The sequence below is a fragment of the Pseudonaja textilis genome, unplaced genomic scaffold (assembly GCF_049901715.1).
Source record: "Pseudonaja textilis isolate UNSWEBS1 unplaced genomic scaffold, rPseTex1.2 PTEXSCF20, whole genome shotgun sequence".
In the NCBI taxonomy this organism is placed as follows: Eukaryota; Metazoa; Chordata; class Lepidosauria; order Squamata; family Elapidae; genus Pseudonaja; species Pseudonaja textilis.
Window position 1 is genome coordinate 2,856,676 of NW_028262864.1, and position 19,501 is coordinate 2,876,176.

The 19,501-nt window shown below is 41.5% G+C and overlaps 2 protein-coding genes and 1 long non-coding RNA gene across 3 annotated transcripts in view; all 3 read right to left on the reverse strand.

Moving 5' to 3' along the window:
• The window catches only part of LOC148123744 (uncharacterized), a 283,335-nt gene that overhangs the window by 132,830 nt on the left and 131,004 nt on the right, over positions 1-19,501 (reverse strand). The gene's annotated exons all lie outside the window — the stretch shown is intronic.
• Positions 1-19,501, reverse strand: part of LOC113450732 (ubiquitin-like protein NEDD8) — a 145,008-nt gene that overhangs the window by 66,686 nt on the left and 58,821 nt on the right. The gene's annotated exons all lie outside the window — the stretch shown is intronic.
• LOC148123745 (uncharacterized) lies at positions 4,868-9,588 on the reverse strand. The gene is made up of 2 exons (XM_087918909.1): positions 6,334-9,588; positions 4,868-5,235 (listed from the first exon to the last, which is right to left on the reverse strand). Exon 1 carries the CDS (start codon positions 8,895-8,897, stop codon positions 6,735-6,737), a length of 2,163 nt encoding a protein of 720 aa, XP_087775035.1. The 5' UTR covers positions 8,898-9,588; the 3' UTR covers positions 4,868-5,235; positions 6,334-6,734.

Sequence of the window (19,501 nt, forward strand, 5' to 3'; positions counted from 1 at the left end):
CTGCAATGGTTCTCCCCGCTGGGAATAGAGGTGACGGGCATCCACCACACAGACGAGGCTGACTGGGAAGCGACGCTCGTGAAGGACTTCCAGGAGGTCTTCGACGACTCTCTAGGCAAGTACTGAGGGGCCCCTATCTCCTTCAACCTTAACCCTAACGTCGCCCCAATCCACCACAAACCACGGCGAGTGCCATTCGCGCTCAAGCCGAAAATCGACGAGCAACTAGACAAGCTCGTCGCACAAGGGGTTTTAGAGCCAATCGACCATGCCCGCTGGGAAACGCCCATAGTCACCCCCATCAAACCCGATGGCTCCATAAGAATCTGCGGTGACTATAAGGCCACCCTCAATCACGCGCTACAGCAAAGTGCCTACCCCGTCCCAGTAGTACAGCACCTTCTGCACTCACTGGGGGGAGGCCGGGTCTTCGCAAAACTCGACCTGGCGCAAGCCTATCAGCAACTGCCGGTCGATGCCGAGACAGCCGAAGCGTAAACGATTGTCACACACCAGGGGGCCTTCCGATGCAACCGACTCCAATTCGGAGTCAGCGTCGCCCCAGGAGTCTTCCAAAGCCTCATGGAAAGACTCCTCCAGGGAATAAAAGGAGTGGTCCCCTATTTTGATGACGTGCTGATCGCAGCCGACAACAAGGAACAATTGGAAACCCGTTTAAGGGCGGTGCTTAACAAATTCAAAGACGCCGGCCTTAAAGTCAAAAGAAACAAATGCCAACTCTACACCGAGAGGGTCGAATTCCTGGGGTACCTCCTAGACCGGCACGGAATACACCCAACCGGAAAGAAACTCAGAGCCATTAAAGAAGCCCCCACACCAACAAACAAGGCGGAACTACAGGCATTCTTGGGACTGCTTAACTTTTACAATGTTTTCCTACCCCAGAAGGCGACTGTGGCGGAACCCCTGCACCGGCTACTCGATAAAGCAGCCACCTGGACCTGGGGGAAGCGGGAGGAGACTGCATTCCAACAGACAAAAAACCTGCTAACATCAGACGCAGTCCTAATCCAGTATAGCGAGACCCTGCCGCTAACGGTGACATGCGACGCATCGCCCTTCGGCATCGGAGCAGTCCTCAGCCACTCCCTACCCAACGGGAAGGAAGCACCCATCGCCTTCTTCTCCCGAACGCTGGCCAGACCGGAAAGAAATTACAGCCAGCTGGACAAAGAAGCCCTCGCCATCGTCGCCGGAATGAAAAGGTTCCACGAGTACCTTTACGGTAGGACCTTTTCGATCATTACGGACCACAAACCCTTACTCAGAATACTCGCAGGGAACAAAGCCACCCCAAACATCCTGTCACCCCGGATGACAAGGTGGTCCGAGTTCCTTGCCGCTTACTCATATGAACTGTCACACCGGCCCGGCAAGAATATCCCGCACGCAGACGCACTAAGCCGGTCACCACTACCAGACTTAGACGACGACCCAGCACCCACAACAATGACCCTGCAAATAGAGACTCTACCCAGCCCACTCTTAACCACGCCAGACATTGCCCAAGAAACAAATAAAGACAAACGGCTGGCGCGGGTATTGAGTTGGGTAGAGCGGGGGTGGCTGGAAAATGAGGGCAGCGAACAGTTCAAAGCATTCCGAAAACGCCAAACTGAGCTGTTCACACAAAGGGGGTGCATACTCTGGGGAGACCGGGTAGTTATACCAGAGACACTACAGGAAAGAGTGCTGGCAATGCTACACAAGGGGCACCCGGGCGTTGTTAAGATGAAAGCCCTGGCCAGAAGTTACGCTTGGTGGCCAGGGATGGACAAGCAAATCGAGACATGGGTCGCCGGGTGCAACAGGTGCCAAGAGACGAGATCCACCCCCCCGCCGCTCCAGTCCTGGAATGGGAAACCCCCAGAGGACCGTGGTCGCGAATACACATAGACTTCGCCGGGCCGACCAAGGGGCATACATTCCTCATCACCATGGACGCCTACTCCAACTGGCTGGAGGTAAGCACCATGAGGGCAACAACAACAGAAGCGGTCATCGATAAGCTTAACAGACTCTTTGCGACACATGGGCTACCAGATGTCTTAGTGTCGGACAATGGCCCGCAGTTCACGGCACTGACATTTGAAAGATACCTGGCCGAACGGGGCATCAGACACGCCCTAACCTCGACGGCTCACCCGGCGGCGAATGGATGGGCGGAACAGATGGTCCAATACACAAAGAAAACCATCCAGAAAATTGAAACCAGCGACATTCAAGAAAAGATAAACAGAATGCTTTTCATACAGCACATCACGCCCAGCACGACCACAAACAAAAGCCCAGCAGAGTTACTGATGGGCAGAAAACTGAGGTCACCGCTGGACCGGCTACACCCCACCTACAACCCGGAGAAACCCCCGGATTCCTCCAGCCGGCACTGGGCATTCAACACCGGGGAGACAGTCTACGCAAAGAACTTCACGGGAGACCCACTCTGGGTACCTGCGCAAATAACACAGGTAACCGGCCCCCAATCATACAGACTCCAAACAACGGATGGAAGAAGCTGGAAGCGGCACATCGACCAGCTACGGTCCAGGCTAGCCGTCAACACCCCCGATGCCTCAACAACGACAACCACAGAAAGCAGAGAGGGAGGGGGGAACCTCAACAGCCAAGCAGGGGAATGACAAAAGGCTGGAAACGCCAGCGGCACACCCCCCAACGCAAGCCGAACACCCCCCACCAAAAGATAGCAACATCCAAATAAACCAACCATACTCACCAGCAGACCTCGAGCTGTTGCAGACGGGAGCTTCACCTGGAAGGTACAGCCAAGCCAGCTCAACCAGCCCGGAAAGACCAGGCGGGAGCAGCAGGAACCGCAACTCGACCGACCCAGGTAGTCCGGGCGGGAGCTGCAGCAACAGGCCCGGCTCACCCTTCCAGGCGGTTCCATCGACAGGGTTGAGAGCGACACAGAGCCCGTCCGAACCAGCTGACGATCACACACAGACTGAGCCGCGCAGGTCAACTAGGCAGGTACGGAGCCCCACCTACCTGCGTGACTACGTCATGACGCTGCGTCGGACGAAACCATGAGGGGAGGGGTGTTCTGTATTAGCATTCTTGTAGACTCGCATTCCGATTGGTCCACCCGGACCGCAACCTGATTGGCTTACTGAACTCCTGTGATTGGAGCGCTAAGAATCTACCGCGATTGGCCGAGCCGATCGCGGGAGATTCAAAGCGCTGCCATTGGCCGCCGAGCCGCCGGCCGGCTGTATAAAGCTGCAAGCGGCTCGCAAGCCTTTGCTGTCCTTTTTCTCAAGCTATAATAAAGAGCTGAATGTTCACTACCGTGTCTCGCCTCTTCATGTGACCCGATCCACCGATCTAACAGTCTTCAAACTTGGAGGAGGAATTCTGGGAGTTGAAATCCACAAGTCTTAAAGCTGTCAAGTTTGCAGTCCCCTGATTTAAAAAAACAGTAAGTGTGTTAATTTTTTTCCTAAAAAAATAGTCATACAAAATTTGGGAAATTTTAGCTGATTTTCTATTTTTAAAAAGCAACTCTTTGTGAGGTTGTCATTGCGTGTTCTTTTAAATTGTGTGAAATGTTATGTGCCTATAAATTAAAGCTATATTTTTAGATTTTTCCAGCTGTATCTGCTTTGTGTGTGTGTGTGTAGTTTTCAGTTGTGTAGGGAGTGTGTTTTCAGTTGTGTAGTTTTGTGGGTCTGCTGCCAATCCAGAAAAGTCATACTGTAACATGACTGGATTGGCAGCAGACCCACAAAACTACACAACTGAAAACTACACACACACACACTCACAAAGCAGATGCAGCTGGAAAAATCTAAAAATATAGCTTTAATTTATAGGCACATAACAACATGTCCTAGCATTTTTTGATGTTGATGCTTGCAGCATGCAGGCCAGGGGACATTTTACGTGAAGTCCAGCTGCTTGTCAGCAACTTTACTTTCTGAGAAAATTAGTAACTTGTTTTGAGGTATAACACTTCCACCATTATTAAAGCTGGTTTTAACATGTTGAGATTTCTGGAGCTGAGCCTGCTTGATGGGTTTCGAGTGTCCATGATTGCCCTGCGTTTGTTCTTGCCTGGGTCTTTTGTCTTTCCTGTCATGGTAGTTAATTTTGCCAGGAATCAGGAAAAGGGGACCTCCAGGTGAGTTACCTTAATAATGGCTGTACTTTAGTGTTGCTTTTTGTTGTTTTGCTTGTTTGCCTGGGGGTTTCTTAAAGGCAGAACGGCTGAGATTTCTGGTGTGAGGTTCTGGGGAACAATCCAGGGTTTTGATTGCAGTGGCTTTGTCTGGGGATTAAGTAAAAAACTGGTTTTTATCTGCAGTATTTTTTGGGGGGGGGGTATGCTCTCAAAGTTATCTACACATTAACAATGATCAAATACTAATAATATTTGCTTATCCTTTTTACTGAACTTTCCTTATGTGAGGTGTGGCTCAAAAGACCACCAGGATTCAAAGTTGATCCAAGGAAAAAAGGCTTTATTGAATACACATCTGCAGGTGTGGGTTCCCCCTTGGCAGCTGGGAGGAACGCAAAGCATAGCATTTACTCTATTTTTATACCCTAAACTACCCCCCCATTATGCAAATGGCTTGGTTTACAATCTACCTTTCAGAACACAGGTTACAATTCATTACCTTATATGGTGCAGCAAGCACTTCCTAACACGAGAGCATACATCAACATATCATACACAACCAGTACCTGGCACTTCAAAGACATTCCAAGATCAGTCAACATTTTAATTGGTGCCTGGCACTTCCCTTCCTTCAAAGACATTCCTTTCAACATGAGGTTTGAGTCATAAAAAATGGATGCTTTAATTTAACACTTCTCACAATCCCCCCTTTTCTTGTTCCATCCTTGACTCAAACTCAGTTAATAACAAGTCTGCTGTTTCCCATAGTTGTTCTTCGGGAGGTTCCTCCAGGTGCCCCAATGGGTCATATTGTTGTCTTAACACCATCATTTGTACTGTGTCAATTCTATCTTTCATAAAACTAACTAATTTGTTTAAGATACATGGACCAAAGGTGAGGATTAATAATAACAAAATTAAAGGTCCTATTAAAGTGGAGATTAGGGTGGTCATCCAAGGGGATGTATTGAAGAGAGATTCAAACCACCCTTGATGGTCATCCCTTTCTCTTTTTCTTTGGTTCAGTCCTTCCCTCAGTTTTTTCATGGAGTCCTGTACTATCCCAGAATGATCTGCATAAAAACAACATTCTTCTCTTAACGCCACACATAACCCTCCTTCTTGAAGGAACAACAGATCCAGTCCCCTTCTATTCTGTAGAACTACTTCTGATAAAGAGGTTAGGGATTTTTGTAAATGTGAGATGGATGTTTCTATTCGTTCTAAGTCTTCATCGATAGCTTGTCTTAAATAGTTATATTGGCTGTATTGAGTTGTTATAGAGGCTATTCCAGTCCCAGCCCCTGTTGCTCCCAACCCAACCAGCAAAGCTATGGTAAGAGTGGAGATTGGTTCCCTCTTAACTCTTAAACGTCCCCCTTGTTCATACAGTTGATACATCTCACTCTCGGAATGAAAGTAAATTCTGGGTAATATTTGGACCAAAATACAAAACCCCGCTTGGTTTATTATTTTTCCATATGCACAGGCAGTAAGTCCCGTATTGCACGCCCACCATCCCCCCATCGGAGGAATATAGTATTGTTTTTCCTGGATGGTCGAGTTAGTACTATTACAGTATTGTTGATACTTCTTGGGGACTTTTCCTATACACACACCTTGGCCCGTTATGGATTGGAGTGTTTGACTACCTTTCTTCCACCTGCAACCCTGATCCGACTCTGAGACATTGTATTCCGCTACCATCCCCACTCCTTCATAATAAGGGGGCTGTACGTTATAACAAAACCAGCAGGAGTTAGTCAAATTGGGATTGGAAGCATTTATTATTCCAAAACTGGCGTTCATTAAAACCCAGAGCGGGTTTGCGAATCTCCTGGGTTCCTCTGGGATGGCTGAGGTTCTATCAGTGGGTCGTGTTGTTCCCTCTATCTCTCTGGGGGAGTTTTCCCTTAACACAGGATTTGGTCCTATTGCTGCAGGGGTTTCCAAGGTTGATTGTATCATTTTTATGGTAAATAAATTTCCCTCATCCTGATACCCTAGTCTTACTTTATCGTATAGTCGCACTCCCCAAGTAACCCCTTGTCTCCATCTATCATATTTTTTCCAACCTCAGTGAAAATGACTCTTACTGGATTACATTCTCCCTCGATCCTACCGTCCTTTCTTTTCCTTTTACATGGAAGGCTCTGAGTCACTCTAGTCACCTGAATCAGATCACCTTTGAACAGAGGGTCCCACCAGATGTGTCCCGTAGACACACAACTCCAGGCTGCACAATAAAACTGATCAGCCCCTCCACAAGTCTTTTTGTAGCTTCTTTCAGTTTTATGTCCAGGGCAGACGTAAAAATGGTGTTTCTTTATGAACTCGTCATCGTTGGTGGACAAGAGGACCCTTCCCAGGTCAAATTGCAGTTCTGGAAACCAAGTATTGGGAGGCCTCTTTTCGCTAGTCCAATTGACTATATCTGAATGGGAATCAAGTACAACCCAGGTAACATTCTGGGGTTGATGTGAATTCTCGCTTCCCCAGGAAGTTCCCAGTCCTAGTCCTAGTCCTAGTCCTAGAATAAAGACAATTAGCTCAGTCCAGGGTTCAGACTTCTTCATCTTTTCAAGGTGAGCTTCAGCGGCTGACCGTCCACTGGAACTGCCCTCCAAGGTCTTTCAGGTTCCGGTGCCCTTTTGACTCTGCTGTAATGCGTCCAGCCTCCTTCCCGAGTGCGAACTGCAGATTCAGTTATCAGCAGCACCTGGTACGGGCCTTCCCAGCTAGGTTGCAGCTTCTCACTTTTCCAAGTCTTTATCAGAACCCAATCTCCAGTCTCAAAGGGATGTTGGCTCCCAGCAAGAGGTGGTCGTTGCGCCAATAGTCCCTGTTTATGGAGAGAAAGCAAAGACCTGGACAGTGCCTGCAAATATTTTCTCAAGAACAAATCTTTAAATTCAGGAGTTGGATTCCCTATTTTTGCCAAGTAGGGTCGCCCCGTTAGCATCTCGAATGGAGAGACCCCAGTGTCTTTCCTTGGACATGTTCTGATTCTGAGCAGTGCCAAAGATAAGTTCTTTGTCCATGGTAACCCATTTTCCAATTGTAATTTGGTCAAATGTTTCTTCAATTCCCCGTTTGTTCTTTCCACTTTCCCACTGGATTCTGGGTGCCAAGGGGTGTGCAAATCCCATTTCACCCCAACAGCTCCCATCACAGATTGCAACACTTTTTGTGTAAAATGTGTCCCCCTGTCAGAATCAATAGCTTCCATCATCCCATAACGAGGAATGATTTGTTCTAACAGGATCTTGGTTACTGTGGGGGCAGTGGCTCTCCTGGTCGGATAGGCCTCCACCCACCCTGTCAGTTGATCTTTAATCACAAGCAAGTATTTCCAACCCCCCTTTTCTGGTAATTCGGTGAAATCAATCTGTGCTCTCTGGAAAGGCCAGCTCACTAGGGGTCGCCCTCCCATTTCTTTCTTCCTTGCTGCTTTCTTGTTTACTTTCAAACATATCAAGCATTTCCAGCAGATGCTCTGGGCTAGTGTCCACATTTTAGGACTCCAAAAATGTGGCTTCACAGCTGTCACCAGTGCCTCTGTTCCCCAATGTCCTCCCTCATGTACCTTCTCCAGAATTCCTCTCATTACATTCACAGGAACCACTCTCACCCCCTCTAAGGTTCTCCACCCGTTCTCCGTCAGTGTACACCCTTCTTTTTCCAACTCATCTTTCTCTTTTCCCTCCGGTTTCCAATCCTCATCCTCTTCCATTTCTAGCAGGGGAATTGATGCCATTACCAGCTCCACCTCCCCTGCAGCTTCCTTCGCCCACTTGTCTGCCCACCTGTTCCCAACTACCTCTGGGGTGTTCCCTTTCTGATGAGCATTCACATGCACTATTGCCACTTGATTTGGCAGTTGCAGGGCTTCCAAGGCCTGTTCCACAAGCTGTAATTGTTCAACTTGTTTCCCATCAGCCTTGATAAAACCCCTCTCCTGCCAGATTTTACCAAAGGTATGGACCACACCCCAGGCATATTTGGAATCAGTCCAGATTGTCACATCAATCCCTTCAGCCAACTCCAAGGCCCTCTTCAGAGCAAACAACTCACACTTTTGTGCAGACCATGAGGAAGGAAGGGAGCCCTTTTCTATGACCTCCCCTTCTCCTGTCACGACTGCAAATCCTGACTTCCTCTTTCCTTCCTCAACCCTGCTCGATCCATCCACAAACCACCTTTCCCCATCTTTCAAAGGAGTCTCTTCCAGATCCTCCCTCACCTTTGTCATCAAATCTACTTGCAACAAACAATCATGGTCCTCAGCTTCCCACTCCTGCCTTCTCCCTTCTAAAAATTCGGCTGGATTCAGGTTCCTGTCAGTCCCTATCACCACATCAGGACTTGTTCTCAGAATGGTTTCGTATTTGAGAATTCGCCCTTCCGTCATCCAGGTTGTTGCCAACTGACTTAGCACAGAGGTGACCTGGTGAGGAGAATGCACCACAAGCCCCCCCCCAAAGGTTAACTTCTTGCTCTCTACCACCAACATAGCTGTAGCAGCCACAGCCTGCACACAGATTGGCCATCCCCTCACCACCGGCTCCAGAGTTTTGCTCAGAAAGGCGATGGGCTGGTATTGCCCTCCCCCCTTCTGTGCAACATTCCTAGTGCCGTTCCCTGAGCTGCTGACACATACAGATGAAATGGGAGCTTCAAATTGGGCAAAGCCAAAACCGGTGCGGATGACAGTGCCTTCTTTAAACCCTCCCATCTCTCATCATCTCCCTCTAACCATTCTGTACTCTCTCCTTTTCCTACCAGCTTCTTGTGCAGGAATTGGGCTAACACAGTGTATTGGTCCACCCAGATTCTGCAATATCCCAGCAGCCCTAAAGCTTTCCTGACTTCTGTCTTATTTCTGGGAGGAGCCAAGCTCATGATCCCCTTCACCCTTTCAGGATTCAAGGACCTTACCCCTTGCTGAATGTAATGCCCCAAATGCTTTACCTTTCTCTCAACAAACTGAAGCTTCTCCTTTGAAACCTTCAGTCCCTTCTCTTGCAGCCAATTCAACAAACTCACAGAAGCCACTCTCACTTCTTTCTCTTTTTCCCCAGTTAACAACAAGTCATCCACATACTGAATCAACATGATCCCTTTCCCTTTTTCAAATGACACTAACTTTTCTTCCAAAGCCTGTCCAAACAACAAAGGGCTCTCTGTATACCCCTGGGGGAGTACCGTCCACCTTAACTGCTGTTTTCTCCCACTCTCAGGATCTTCCCATTCAAATGCAAACAGGTCTCTACTTCCCTCCTCCAGGGGGCATGCCCAGAAGGCATCCTTCAGATCTATCACAGTAAACCATTTGTCTTTGGGAGGGATTCGTCCCAAGATGGTATAGGGATCAGGAACCACTGGGAATCTGGGAACCACTATCTCGTTTATCCTCCTCAAATCATTAACTAATCTATGTTTTCCATCCTTTTTCATTACTGCCAAAATTGGTGAATTAAATGGTGACATAGTAGGCTCCAACAATCCCTGTTTTAATAATCTATCAATCACCGGTTTCAACCCTTCCCTACCTCTCTTACTCAGGGAATATTGTGGAGTCCACAGTTTAGTTATCCCTGGTTGTATCTTGATTTGAATGGGCTGTATTGCCATCCTACTAACTCCTTCACTTCCTGCCCACACATCTGATGATATCTTCTCCTCATCTTTGGTTGTTAACATACACATGCGAACTTCATTCCTTCTATCCCACAACTCTATTCCAAAAACATCCAGCAAGTCTCTCCCTAGCAAGTTCACCCCTGAATCCAGAATATACAATATCTCAGTTTCAGTAACCACATCATTCAATTCCAGTCTAATTTGTTCAAACACACTCACATCCTGTGACTTTCCACTCACCCCAACTACTTTTATCACTTTCCTTGATCTATGTGCACCCTCTACCGGGTCACACACAGAAGTCCGGCTTGCGCCAGTGTCTATCAGGAACAGCCGCTCCTGATGGTTAGGACTCACTAAAATGTTTACCAATGGCTCCCCACGGGTCCCTCTTGGGGAGCCGGAACAGCCCTAATCGTCATACAATGCATAACTCCGCTCTTCCCGGTTGGTCGGACACTCACGCGCAAAGTGGCCTTCCTTCCCACACCTGAAGCAGCTCCTATCCATTCCGGGCTGTCTCATTCCCATGCCTTTTCCTCTAAAGCCTCTTCCTCGACCTCGAAAATCTCCCTGATTGTATCCCCCAAAATTCTCTCTTCTTTCTCCAATTGGACCCTTCCCAAAATTCCCACTCTTCTTTACTTCATTCTTTGCTGCATCCTGTACAGCTGCAACCATCATTTGTGACTTCTGTTTGGTTTTTACTGTGTCACGGTTCACAAAAACTTGTTGGGCTGCTTTCAGGAGATCAACCATTCCCACGGCCCCCCAGTTATCCATCTTTTGTATCTTCTTTTGGATATCCGGCCAAGCTCCGGTCACAAATTGCATCTTGAGCATGGCCTCAAATGCCGCTGCTGCTGGGTCCACACCTGAGTATTTAACCAGGCTCTCCCGGAGTCTATTACAATAGTCTCCAGGGGATTCGTCTTTCCCTTGAGTTACCTCAAAGGCCCTTGTTAGGTTTTTCCCCTGTGGAACCGCCAATTTGATTCCCTCCATGAACATTGTGTTTCCTGTATTGGACGCTTTTAGTGTGGCTTGGCTCCGAGTAAACGGATGGCTATCATTTATTAGGAAGATAGGTTTTATCTGGGTGCCTGGTTGGGGTGTGTTTGAGCTGGAGGTATCGGGGGGGGGGTCTGTTTGTGCCCAGGTGTTTGCCTGGCTTGTGGTGTGGAGATTTTTTTTTGTTTGTGAGTGCAGGCTTCCAGATAATTGACAGTCTGGTGGAGTCATCTCTTCTATTCATGCTTTCAGGTCTTTTTTCAATCTCTATGGCTTCTCTGATAATTCTGTAGCTGGGGTTTTCTATAGTGGCTAGGGTTTTGGTACCATTGAAGTCGATGCTATGACCTGTGGCTTTCATGTATTGGACTAGTGAGGAAGTGTGTTCCAGCTTTTTTACTGCATTTTTTGTGTTCATCTAGGCGGGTACTTATTCTTCTATTGGTCTGTCCAATGTATGTGGCTGGGCATGATGCACAGGGGACTTCATATATGCCTTGGTTTTCCAGGTCAATTTTATCTTTGGGGTTTCTTAGGATGGCTGCTATTCTTCTGTCTGTTTTGAAGGCAGTCTTGATGTGATGCCTGTGTAGTATCTTACTGATTTTGTCTGTAGTACCTCTTATGTAGGGCAGTACAGCTGTTCCATAGGTCTGTTCATCTTCTAGGTCTCCGTTATGTCTCAGTGTGTTTTTGTGGATCAGGCCAGTGATTTTGCTTTTGTGGAAGCCATTGGCTGTCAGTACTTTAGTCAAGGTGCATAGTTCAGTCTTTATGTGTGTCTTGTCTGCCAGGCATTTGGTTCTGGCAATTAGTGTTTTGGCCATGGAGTTTATCTATGCTGGGTGGTGGTGGGATTGGGCATTGAGGTAGCGGTTGGTGTGTGTTTTCTTCTGGTGTATGGTGTGTCCTAGTGTGCCATCTGTTTTTTTGTAGATTAGTACATCTAGGAATGGTAGTTGTTTGTTTGTTTGTTTGTTATTCCATCTAGATTATTAAGTGGCAGTTACTTTCTATCCATTGTGAAATATCTATATTAATAATGTATATTACCTATTAATCATTTCTTCTTAATTACGACTATATACTTTTATAAATAAATCATTTCTTTAGCTTAATCAAAACAAAGAAGAGGTAAAAACTCCTGCCCAATGATTGTCTGTCGTTCAAGCTATATATAATAATATATTTCTTAAAATCCTTATTTCTTTTTATTTTATACATAGTTTTTGTTTACAATCTATCCATTCATACCATTTGTCCCAGATCCAATAATATTCCGTTTCATCTTTCTCTTTTAATTTCAATGTAAGCCTTTCCATTTCCGCACATTGGTATATTTTCTGAATGACAAAATACAGAGGTGGTACATTGGAGTTTTTCCAGTAGTATGCCAGTGAAATTTGTGTCGCTGTTAAGATATGGATAATTAAGTATCTTACTCTGAGTGGGTAATCCCTTTTGATTATGCTGAGGAGAAACAATTCTGGTTTCCACTCCAATCTATCCTGGATTATCTCTTCTATCCATACTTTAATCCTAATCCAAAATTTCTTAATTTCTGGACATTTCCACCAGAGATGGAAGAAGGTACCATTATTTCCCTTACATTTCCAACAGGTTGGATTTACTGTTGGGTACATTTTTGCTAGTCTAAAGGGTGCCAGATGCCATCTATATAACATTTTTTTATAAATTTTCTTTATAGGATACTGATTTTGTTAATGTAAAGTTCTTATGCCAAATCTCCTCCCAGTCATCTAAATTTATATTATAACAAAAAAAAATTTCTCGGGCTATCATCGGTCCTTTCACAATTTCCTCAGCTAGATCAAATTCTATTAAATAATTACATAGTTTGGATATCATATTTTTTTCTTGGCCCAGGAGGATTTTATCCAATTGTGTATTTTTTATTTCTAATCCAAATTCTTTTGCATCTCTGTCATAACTCATAGCTATTTGAAGATAAGACCACCGATCAATAGATAGTCCTTGGGCTTCTAATTCATAAATCAATTTAAGTTTCCCTTCCTTATTTAATATTTGATGGTATTTAAGTTTTTTACTAATGTCCATTGTATTGGGATGGAACATTGCCTTCGTTGTTGATAACCATGTTGGGATTTTAGTATAGCGGTTATTCCTAATACCTGACCAAGTTTTTATCAGAGATTTTCGAAGGGTATGCCTCTGAAAATATATGTGGCTTTTAAAATTTGGATTCCACAAAAAGGCATGCCACCCCATTTGTAGGTTGTGACCTTCTAATATTAAAACTCTTTTATTTTCCAATTTAATCCAGTCTTTTATCCAAACTAATGACACCGCTCTATAATAGGTCTCCCAGGCAGGAAGTCCAAAGCCACCTCTGCTTTTATTATCTTGTAAATAACTATTTTTAATTCTTGCTTTTTTACCAGCCCAAATAAATTTCATAGTAATCTTATCCAAATCTTTAAAGAATTTTCTATCTAATTGTATAGGGATTGTTTGAAATAAATATAATAATTTAGGTAGGACATTCATCTTGATAGTGGCAATTTTGCCTAGTAATGAAATTTGCATTTTATTCCAATTTTCCAGATCTCTATCAATTTGTCGTAGCAATTTTGTATAATTATCTTCCTTAAGAGTTAAGGTTTTGGATCTTAACCAAATGCCCAAATATTTGATCTTATTAATAATTTTTAATCCCATTATTTCTCTAATTCTTTTTGTCTGTTTTCTGTTAGATTTTTAACTAACATTTTTGTCTTTTCGTTGTTAATTTTCAACCCTGCTAATTTGCCAAATTTATCTATTTCCCTTAGTAATATTGGTCCTGAGTCAATTGGATCTTTCTTCTATAATAAATACCATGTCATCCGCAAATGCCTGTAATTTGTATTCTTGCCTTTTAATCTTTGTTCCTTTAATTTCTTTGTTTAATCTAATTCTATCCAGTAATGTTTCTAGTACAGTTATAAAAAGCAGAGGTGACAGTGGGCATCCCTGCCTGACCCCTTTCTTTATCTCAAATGAGTTAGTAAAATCGCCATTTATCATTACCCTAGCCTTTTGTGTGGAGTAAATTGAATTTAGCATTTTTAGGAAGTTATCCCCAAATTCCATCAAATTAATCTGCTTTTTCATAAAATCCCAACTGAGGCTATCAAAAGCCTTTTGCGCATCCAGGAAGATCAGGACAAGTTGACTTCCTGGATGGAATTCATAATACTCTAATATATCAATTATGGTTCTTGTATTATATCTGATTTGTCTCACGGGGAGAAGTCTGTTTTGGTCTGGGTGAATCCTATCGTTAAGAATTTTCTTCAGTCTTTCTGCCATCACATTCATAAAAATTTTATAATCTGTATTCAGAAGTGATATTGGTCTGTAATTTTTTATTTGATTGGTATCTGTACCCTCTTTAGGGATTAGTATAATACAGGTCTCCTTCCATGATTCCGGTATTTTCACCTCTAATAATACCTCGTTGCAAATCTCTAAGAGTAGGTTTTCTAGAGGCTCTCCTATGTCTTTATATACTTCTCCTGGGAGGCCATCTGGTCCTGGGGTTTTATTACTTTTTTGTCTCTTAATTGCCTCTTTTAGTTCACTTAGGGTTATCTCCTTATTCAGTATCTCCTTCTTGTCTATCGGCAACGAATGAAATATCCCTTCCTTCGGGTATTCTTTTATTTTATTTGAGTCTACTATATTTTTTTTAAAAGAGTTTATATTTTTTTAAAACAAACATACACATACAAAACATAAAAACATAAAACCATCTTCCATTTTATATACATACAGTGTGTCAGTAGGTTACAAATCGTTTGTGCTATCCTTTTGTAGTCATTACTCACAGTTTATATCAATTTTCACATTGTCAAACTAACATATGCTTATATATTTATCAGTTATTAATCATCCATGACTAAACTATTTATTCCATCATTTTATACAAAATATTTCAAATTTTATCTTAAAATTTATGTTATACATTCAACCAATGGTTATATATGTCTATATTATGTTTTATATCAATCTATTAAATTTCTATCACAGAATTATCTAGTCTATTACATTACCATGTCTTTTTGTCCAACCATTGATAAAACAAATCCCATATCATATAAAATTGTTTATCTTCTTGTTCTCTAATGTCAAATGTCAATTTACTCATTTCAGCACAGTCCATAATTTTCTTAATAACTTCCTCCTGCATAGGTATTTTATCGTTTTTCCAATTCTTAGCAAATACAATCCTAGCCACTGTTAATACATTTAAAATCAAATGTTTCAGCTCTTTGTTGTATATTTCGGTATAATTCCCAATAAAAAGATCTCTGGTTTAAAATCCATATGTTTTATCATTTTTTCCAACCATGTGTGGATTTTAGTCCAATATTTCTTTGTGTCCAAGCATGTCCACCACATATGGTAATATGAACCAGGTATCTGAGGACATTTCCAAAATTTATCCGATTTATTCTTAAACATTCTTGCAAGCCTCGTCGGGGTAGATGCCACCTGTAAAACATCTTATACAGATTTTCTTTATATGGAGTTGACATTGTCATTTTATAATTTTGAGACCACAATTTTTGCCATTTTTCTAAATCAATCCCATATCCAAAATTTTGCCCCAAGCAATCATAGTTTCTTTAACACCTTCTTCCTCCAATTTAAATTCTAATAAGTGTCCATAAAGTTTTTTAATTACCTTTTCATCAGTACCCATCAAAAAGTTATCTAAATCAGTCAACTTATCATAAATACCTTCTGTTTTAACATCTTTGTCAAATCTAGATTGTATTTGCAAATATGAAAACCAGTTCATTTTTACACCTTGTTCTTCCAACACTTGCATAGATTTAAGTTCACCGACTTCTGGTTTGAGCTCCTTCGGCAACAAACCAAAATCCGCGATCATGCACGGTTTCGATCCGTGCTTGCCGCCGGAGCGCCCCAAGCCGGCTGGATTCGGGGCTAAGCCATCCCATAGAGGTGGTGAAGAGGGGGGAGACTGCCAGCAGGGTTGAGGAGAGCCGCATCTCTCCTCCTCAGCTGGCCATTACTCCCTTTCCCAAAGGCGGTTGCAGCGGTGGTCAGAAATGGCCACCTCAAAGAAGAACTCGACTGGAAAAGAATGTGCAAGAGGAAGATAGGAAGAGAAAGTTTTGGTTGACCGGGTTAAACTGAAAAAGCAACAACGTAAGGTACCCTGGAATTTGAACTATAAAAAATAACATTGTTCCCAAAGAAGACTTTGAAGCAGCGAGGGAGAGACGGAAGGGAAAAGATTTGGCTTTTTTTTTCTTCCCTTCCTTATACTGACAGCTAAGAGATTTAAGTAAGAAATTGACAAAAATCCACTTTGACATCAATAGACATTTAAGCTGAAAATAAAATGTCAAAGGGATAATAAAGACTTTTGGATACTCAAAAACCTTTAAAAGCAGGAAAGGAGAGAAAAAGAATAAAAGGGCAGGATCTGGAAAAATGGAGGAGACTGCCTGGAACTAAAAGGAACTTACAGTGAAACTTTAACAAGATTCCTAAAAGATACATTCTAATGGAAACTTTGTAACAAAATAATAGAACCCCAGGAAGCGAAAGTGGAAAAAAGAAGCAAGAAGAAACAGCTTTGGATTATTTGGATTACTTGGTGATTTTTGGATTTTTGGCTGTTGGATTTAAATGACTAAAATCAATCGGGTGTTGTTTAAAAGTGTTTAAAATGGCATCACTTTTAGAAGAACTGAAAATGGAACTTAAAAAACAGAAAGAAGATGCACAAGAAGGAAGAGATTCTTTTGGCTTCGAATTTCAATTTTTAGAAATGGAGATCTGGAACTATGAGAAACAACAAGAAATGCTTGTAGAACAAGAAGGTTGGGACAAAGAAGAAGCCATCTTTAATGATCAAGTAATTTTATGTGGGGGGGGGGGGAGGAAAAGGGGGAAAGAGATTGAAAAGTTTAAGATTTGAAAAAAACAAACAAAAAAAAGAATAGTTTGAAAAATAATTATAATATTAGGAAGCAACAGAAGAGAGGATCACAAAAGAGAGAATTAGAAGTCGAGAGACAAGGGGGCAAAAAGGGGAGGGAGAAGAAGAGGGGGAAGAAGGAAAGGAAAGGAAAAGAAGTTATAAAAGACAGAAACAAGATATAGAGAAACAGGGAAAAGGTATAAGGATTGAAAGTATAAGCCTATTTAGAGATAATGGGTGAAAATTTAATTGAAAAAGGGATTCTGCAAAGGTACATAAGATAGTATTGTTATATTAGAAATAGAAATAATTTTAGAAAATATGAAACAATGTATGATTAAAATGATGGATAAAATACTTATTGTAATGCAATGGAATGTTTGTTAATAAATAAATGAAATAAAGTGAATGAGAGAATGAAATTAGGAAAGGATGGGAACATTTTAATTATTATGAATATTTATAAAAATATAAGTGAAGAGAAATATGGAAAAAAAAGAATTAATTATGGAAAGTTTACAAGTGTTCACAAGGAAGTATGATATTCAATTGAAAAGAAATGTTAAAGATGTTAAGATTCTAACTAATATTAATGATAGAATTGAATTGGAATGAAATGAGTGTTTTATTTACTATTGTCATATATATATAATTTTTTAAGAACATAGTGTGTATTTTAAGAATGTACCAAGCAGAATTCGATTGGAAGTTATGTACTATATTGAATGTTATAATTTTAAAGGCATAAATTGAAGTTTAAATAAGAGTTGAATGGATAAAATTAAAAGATGAAAAGGTGTAAAACTCCAATTAGTAACTACAGGGGAAAATTTGTTTAATGAGAAAAGATACTATGAAATTGAAACAGGACAGACAAAAGTATACAAATAATGATTGGAAAGACATTGAAATTTAGAAAAAGATATATAATTGAATTTAGATATGAGATAATTAAAAATAAAGTTGAGAAAACCAAGGGAAGGGAAAAATTATGGAGAAAATGTTAAAACAGTAATAAGATATGGAATAGAACACAAAGATGAATATGAAATTGAGTTTGTGTCTGTATGAAGAAATGATAACCCGGGATCATGCTATTCTCAAAAAAGATGTTTTATTTGTATTATGTTTTTGTGAAAACCCAAATAAAATTTATATTAAAAAAAAAGATTTAAGTTCACCCTTTTCATTCAATATCTCACCATATCTAACTGTTTGTTGCTTTTTATATATTATTGGATAAGAAAAAGCTTCAATGGTAGATATCCATAATGGAATTTTTAAATAGTATTGTCTTTTTATCTTCTCCCAATTCAAAAATAATGCCTCTCGGATGTAATGTCTTCTAAAATACCCCTGTGTTTTAGTTCCCTTGTACCAAAGGAAGGCATGCCATCCCAACAGCAAGTCATGCCCTTCTAAGGTCAATAGTCTATTGTTCCTTAATGTTATCCATTCCTTTACCCACATCAGATTTGTCGCTTGGTAATACAACTCCCAGTTGGGCAAGGCAAACCCTCCTCTTATTCTTGCATCTTGTAACAGTTTTAGTTTTATTCTGTCTTTTTTGCCCTGCCAGATATATTTCAGCACAATTCTATTTAAGTCTTCAAAAAACTCTTTCCCTAGTCGGATTGGAACTGTCTGGAATAAATATAAAATTCTAGGCAATACATTCATCTTAATTGTAGATATTCTCCCAATCAATGATAATTGTAAATTTCCCCATTTTGTCAAATCTGTCGCAATCTGCTGTTTGAGTTTAAGATAATTATCCTCCTTCAGTGTGCTACATCTTGGTGTGATGTATATCCCTAAATACTTAACCTTGTTTGTGACCTGTATTTCTAAAACTTCTTCCAACTCTTTCGTCTTGCTAACATATTCTTTGTTAATATCTTTGTTTTATCTTTATTTATTTTCAAACCTTCTACTTTTCCATATGCTTCTATTTTTTCTATTAATTTAGGTGCTGTTTCCAATGGATCTTCTAATATAAATACCAGGTCATCTGCAAAGGCTTGCAATGTATACTCTTCCTTTTTATTTTCATTCCTTTTATTTCTTTGTCTTCTCTAATATTCCTATTTAACACTTCCAATGTTAAAACAAACAGCAGGGGTGACAGTGGACAACCTTGCCTTGTCCCTTTTCTTATATCTATAGATTCTGTTAGTTCTCCATTTACCATAACCTTTGCAGTTTGTTCATAGTATACTGTTTCAATGGCTTGAATGAATTTTTTACCAAAGCCCATTTGTTCCAATTGCAATAACATAAATCGCCAACTCACATTGTTAAAGGCTTATTGTGCATCTAAAACCATCAAAGCCATTTGCTTCTCAGGATGTGCCTCATAGTATTCCAGAGTATCCAAAATAATTCTCACATTGTCTTTGTTTTGTCTCTTTGGCAGGAATCCATTTTGATCAATATGGATAAAGTTATTTAAATATCTTTTTAGTCTTTCTGCCAAAATTGAAGCAAAGATTTTATAGTCTGAATTTAATAGGGATATAGGTCTATAATTTTTAACTTGCTGCAGGTCTGTATCCTCCTTTGGTATAAGTATGATGTATGCTTCTGTCCATGTTTTGGGTATTCTTTTCTTTAGCATAACTTCGTTCATAACTTCTAACAGGTAAAGATTCAATATTTCCTGAAAAGTGTCACCCATTGACTGTTGCACTGCTCTGGAGCTG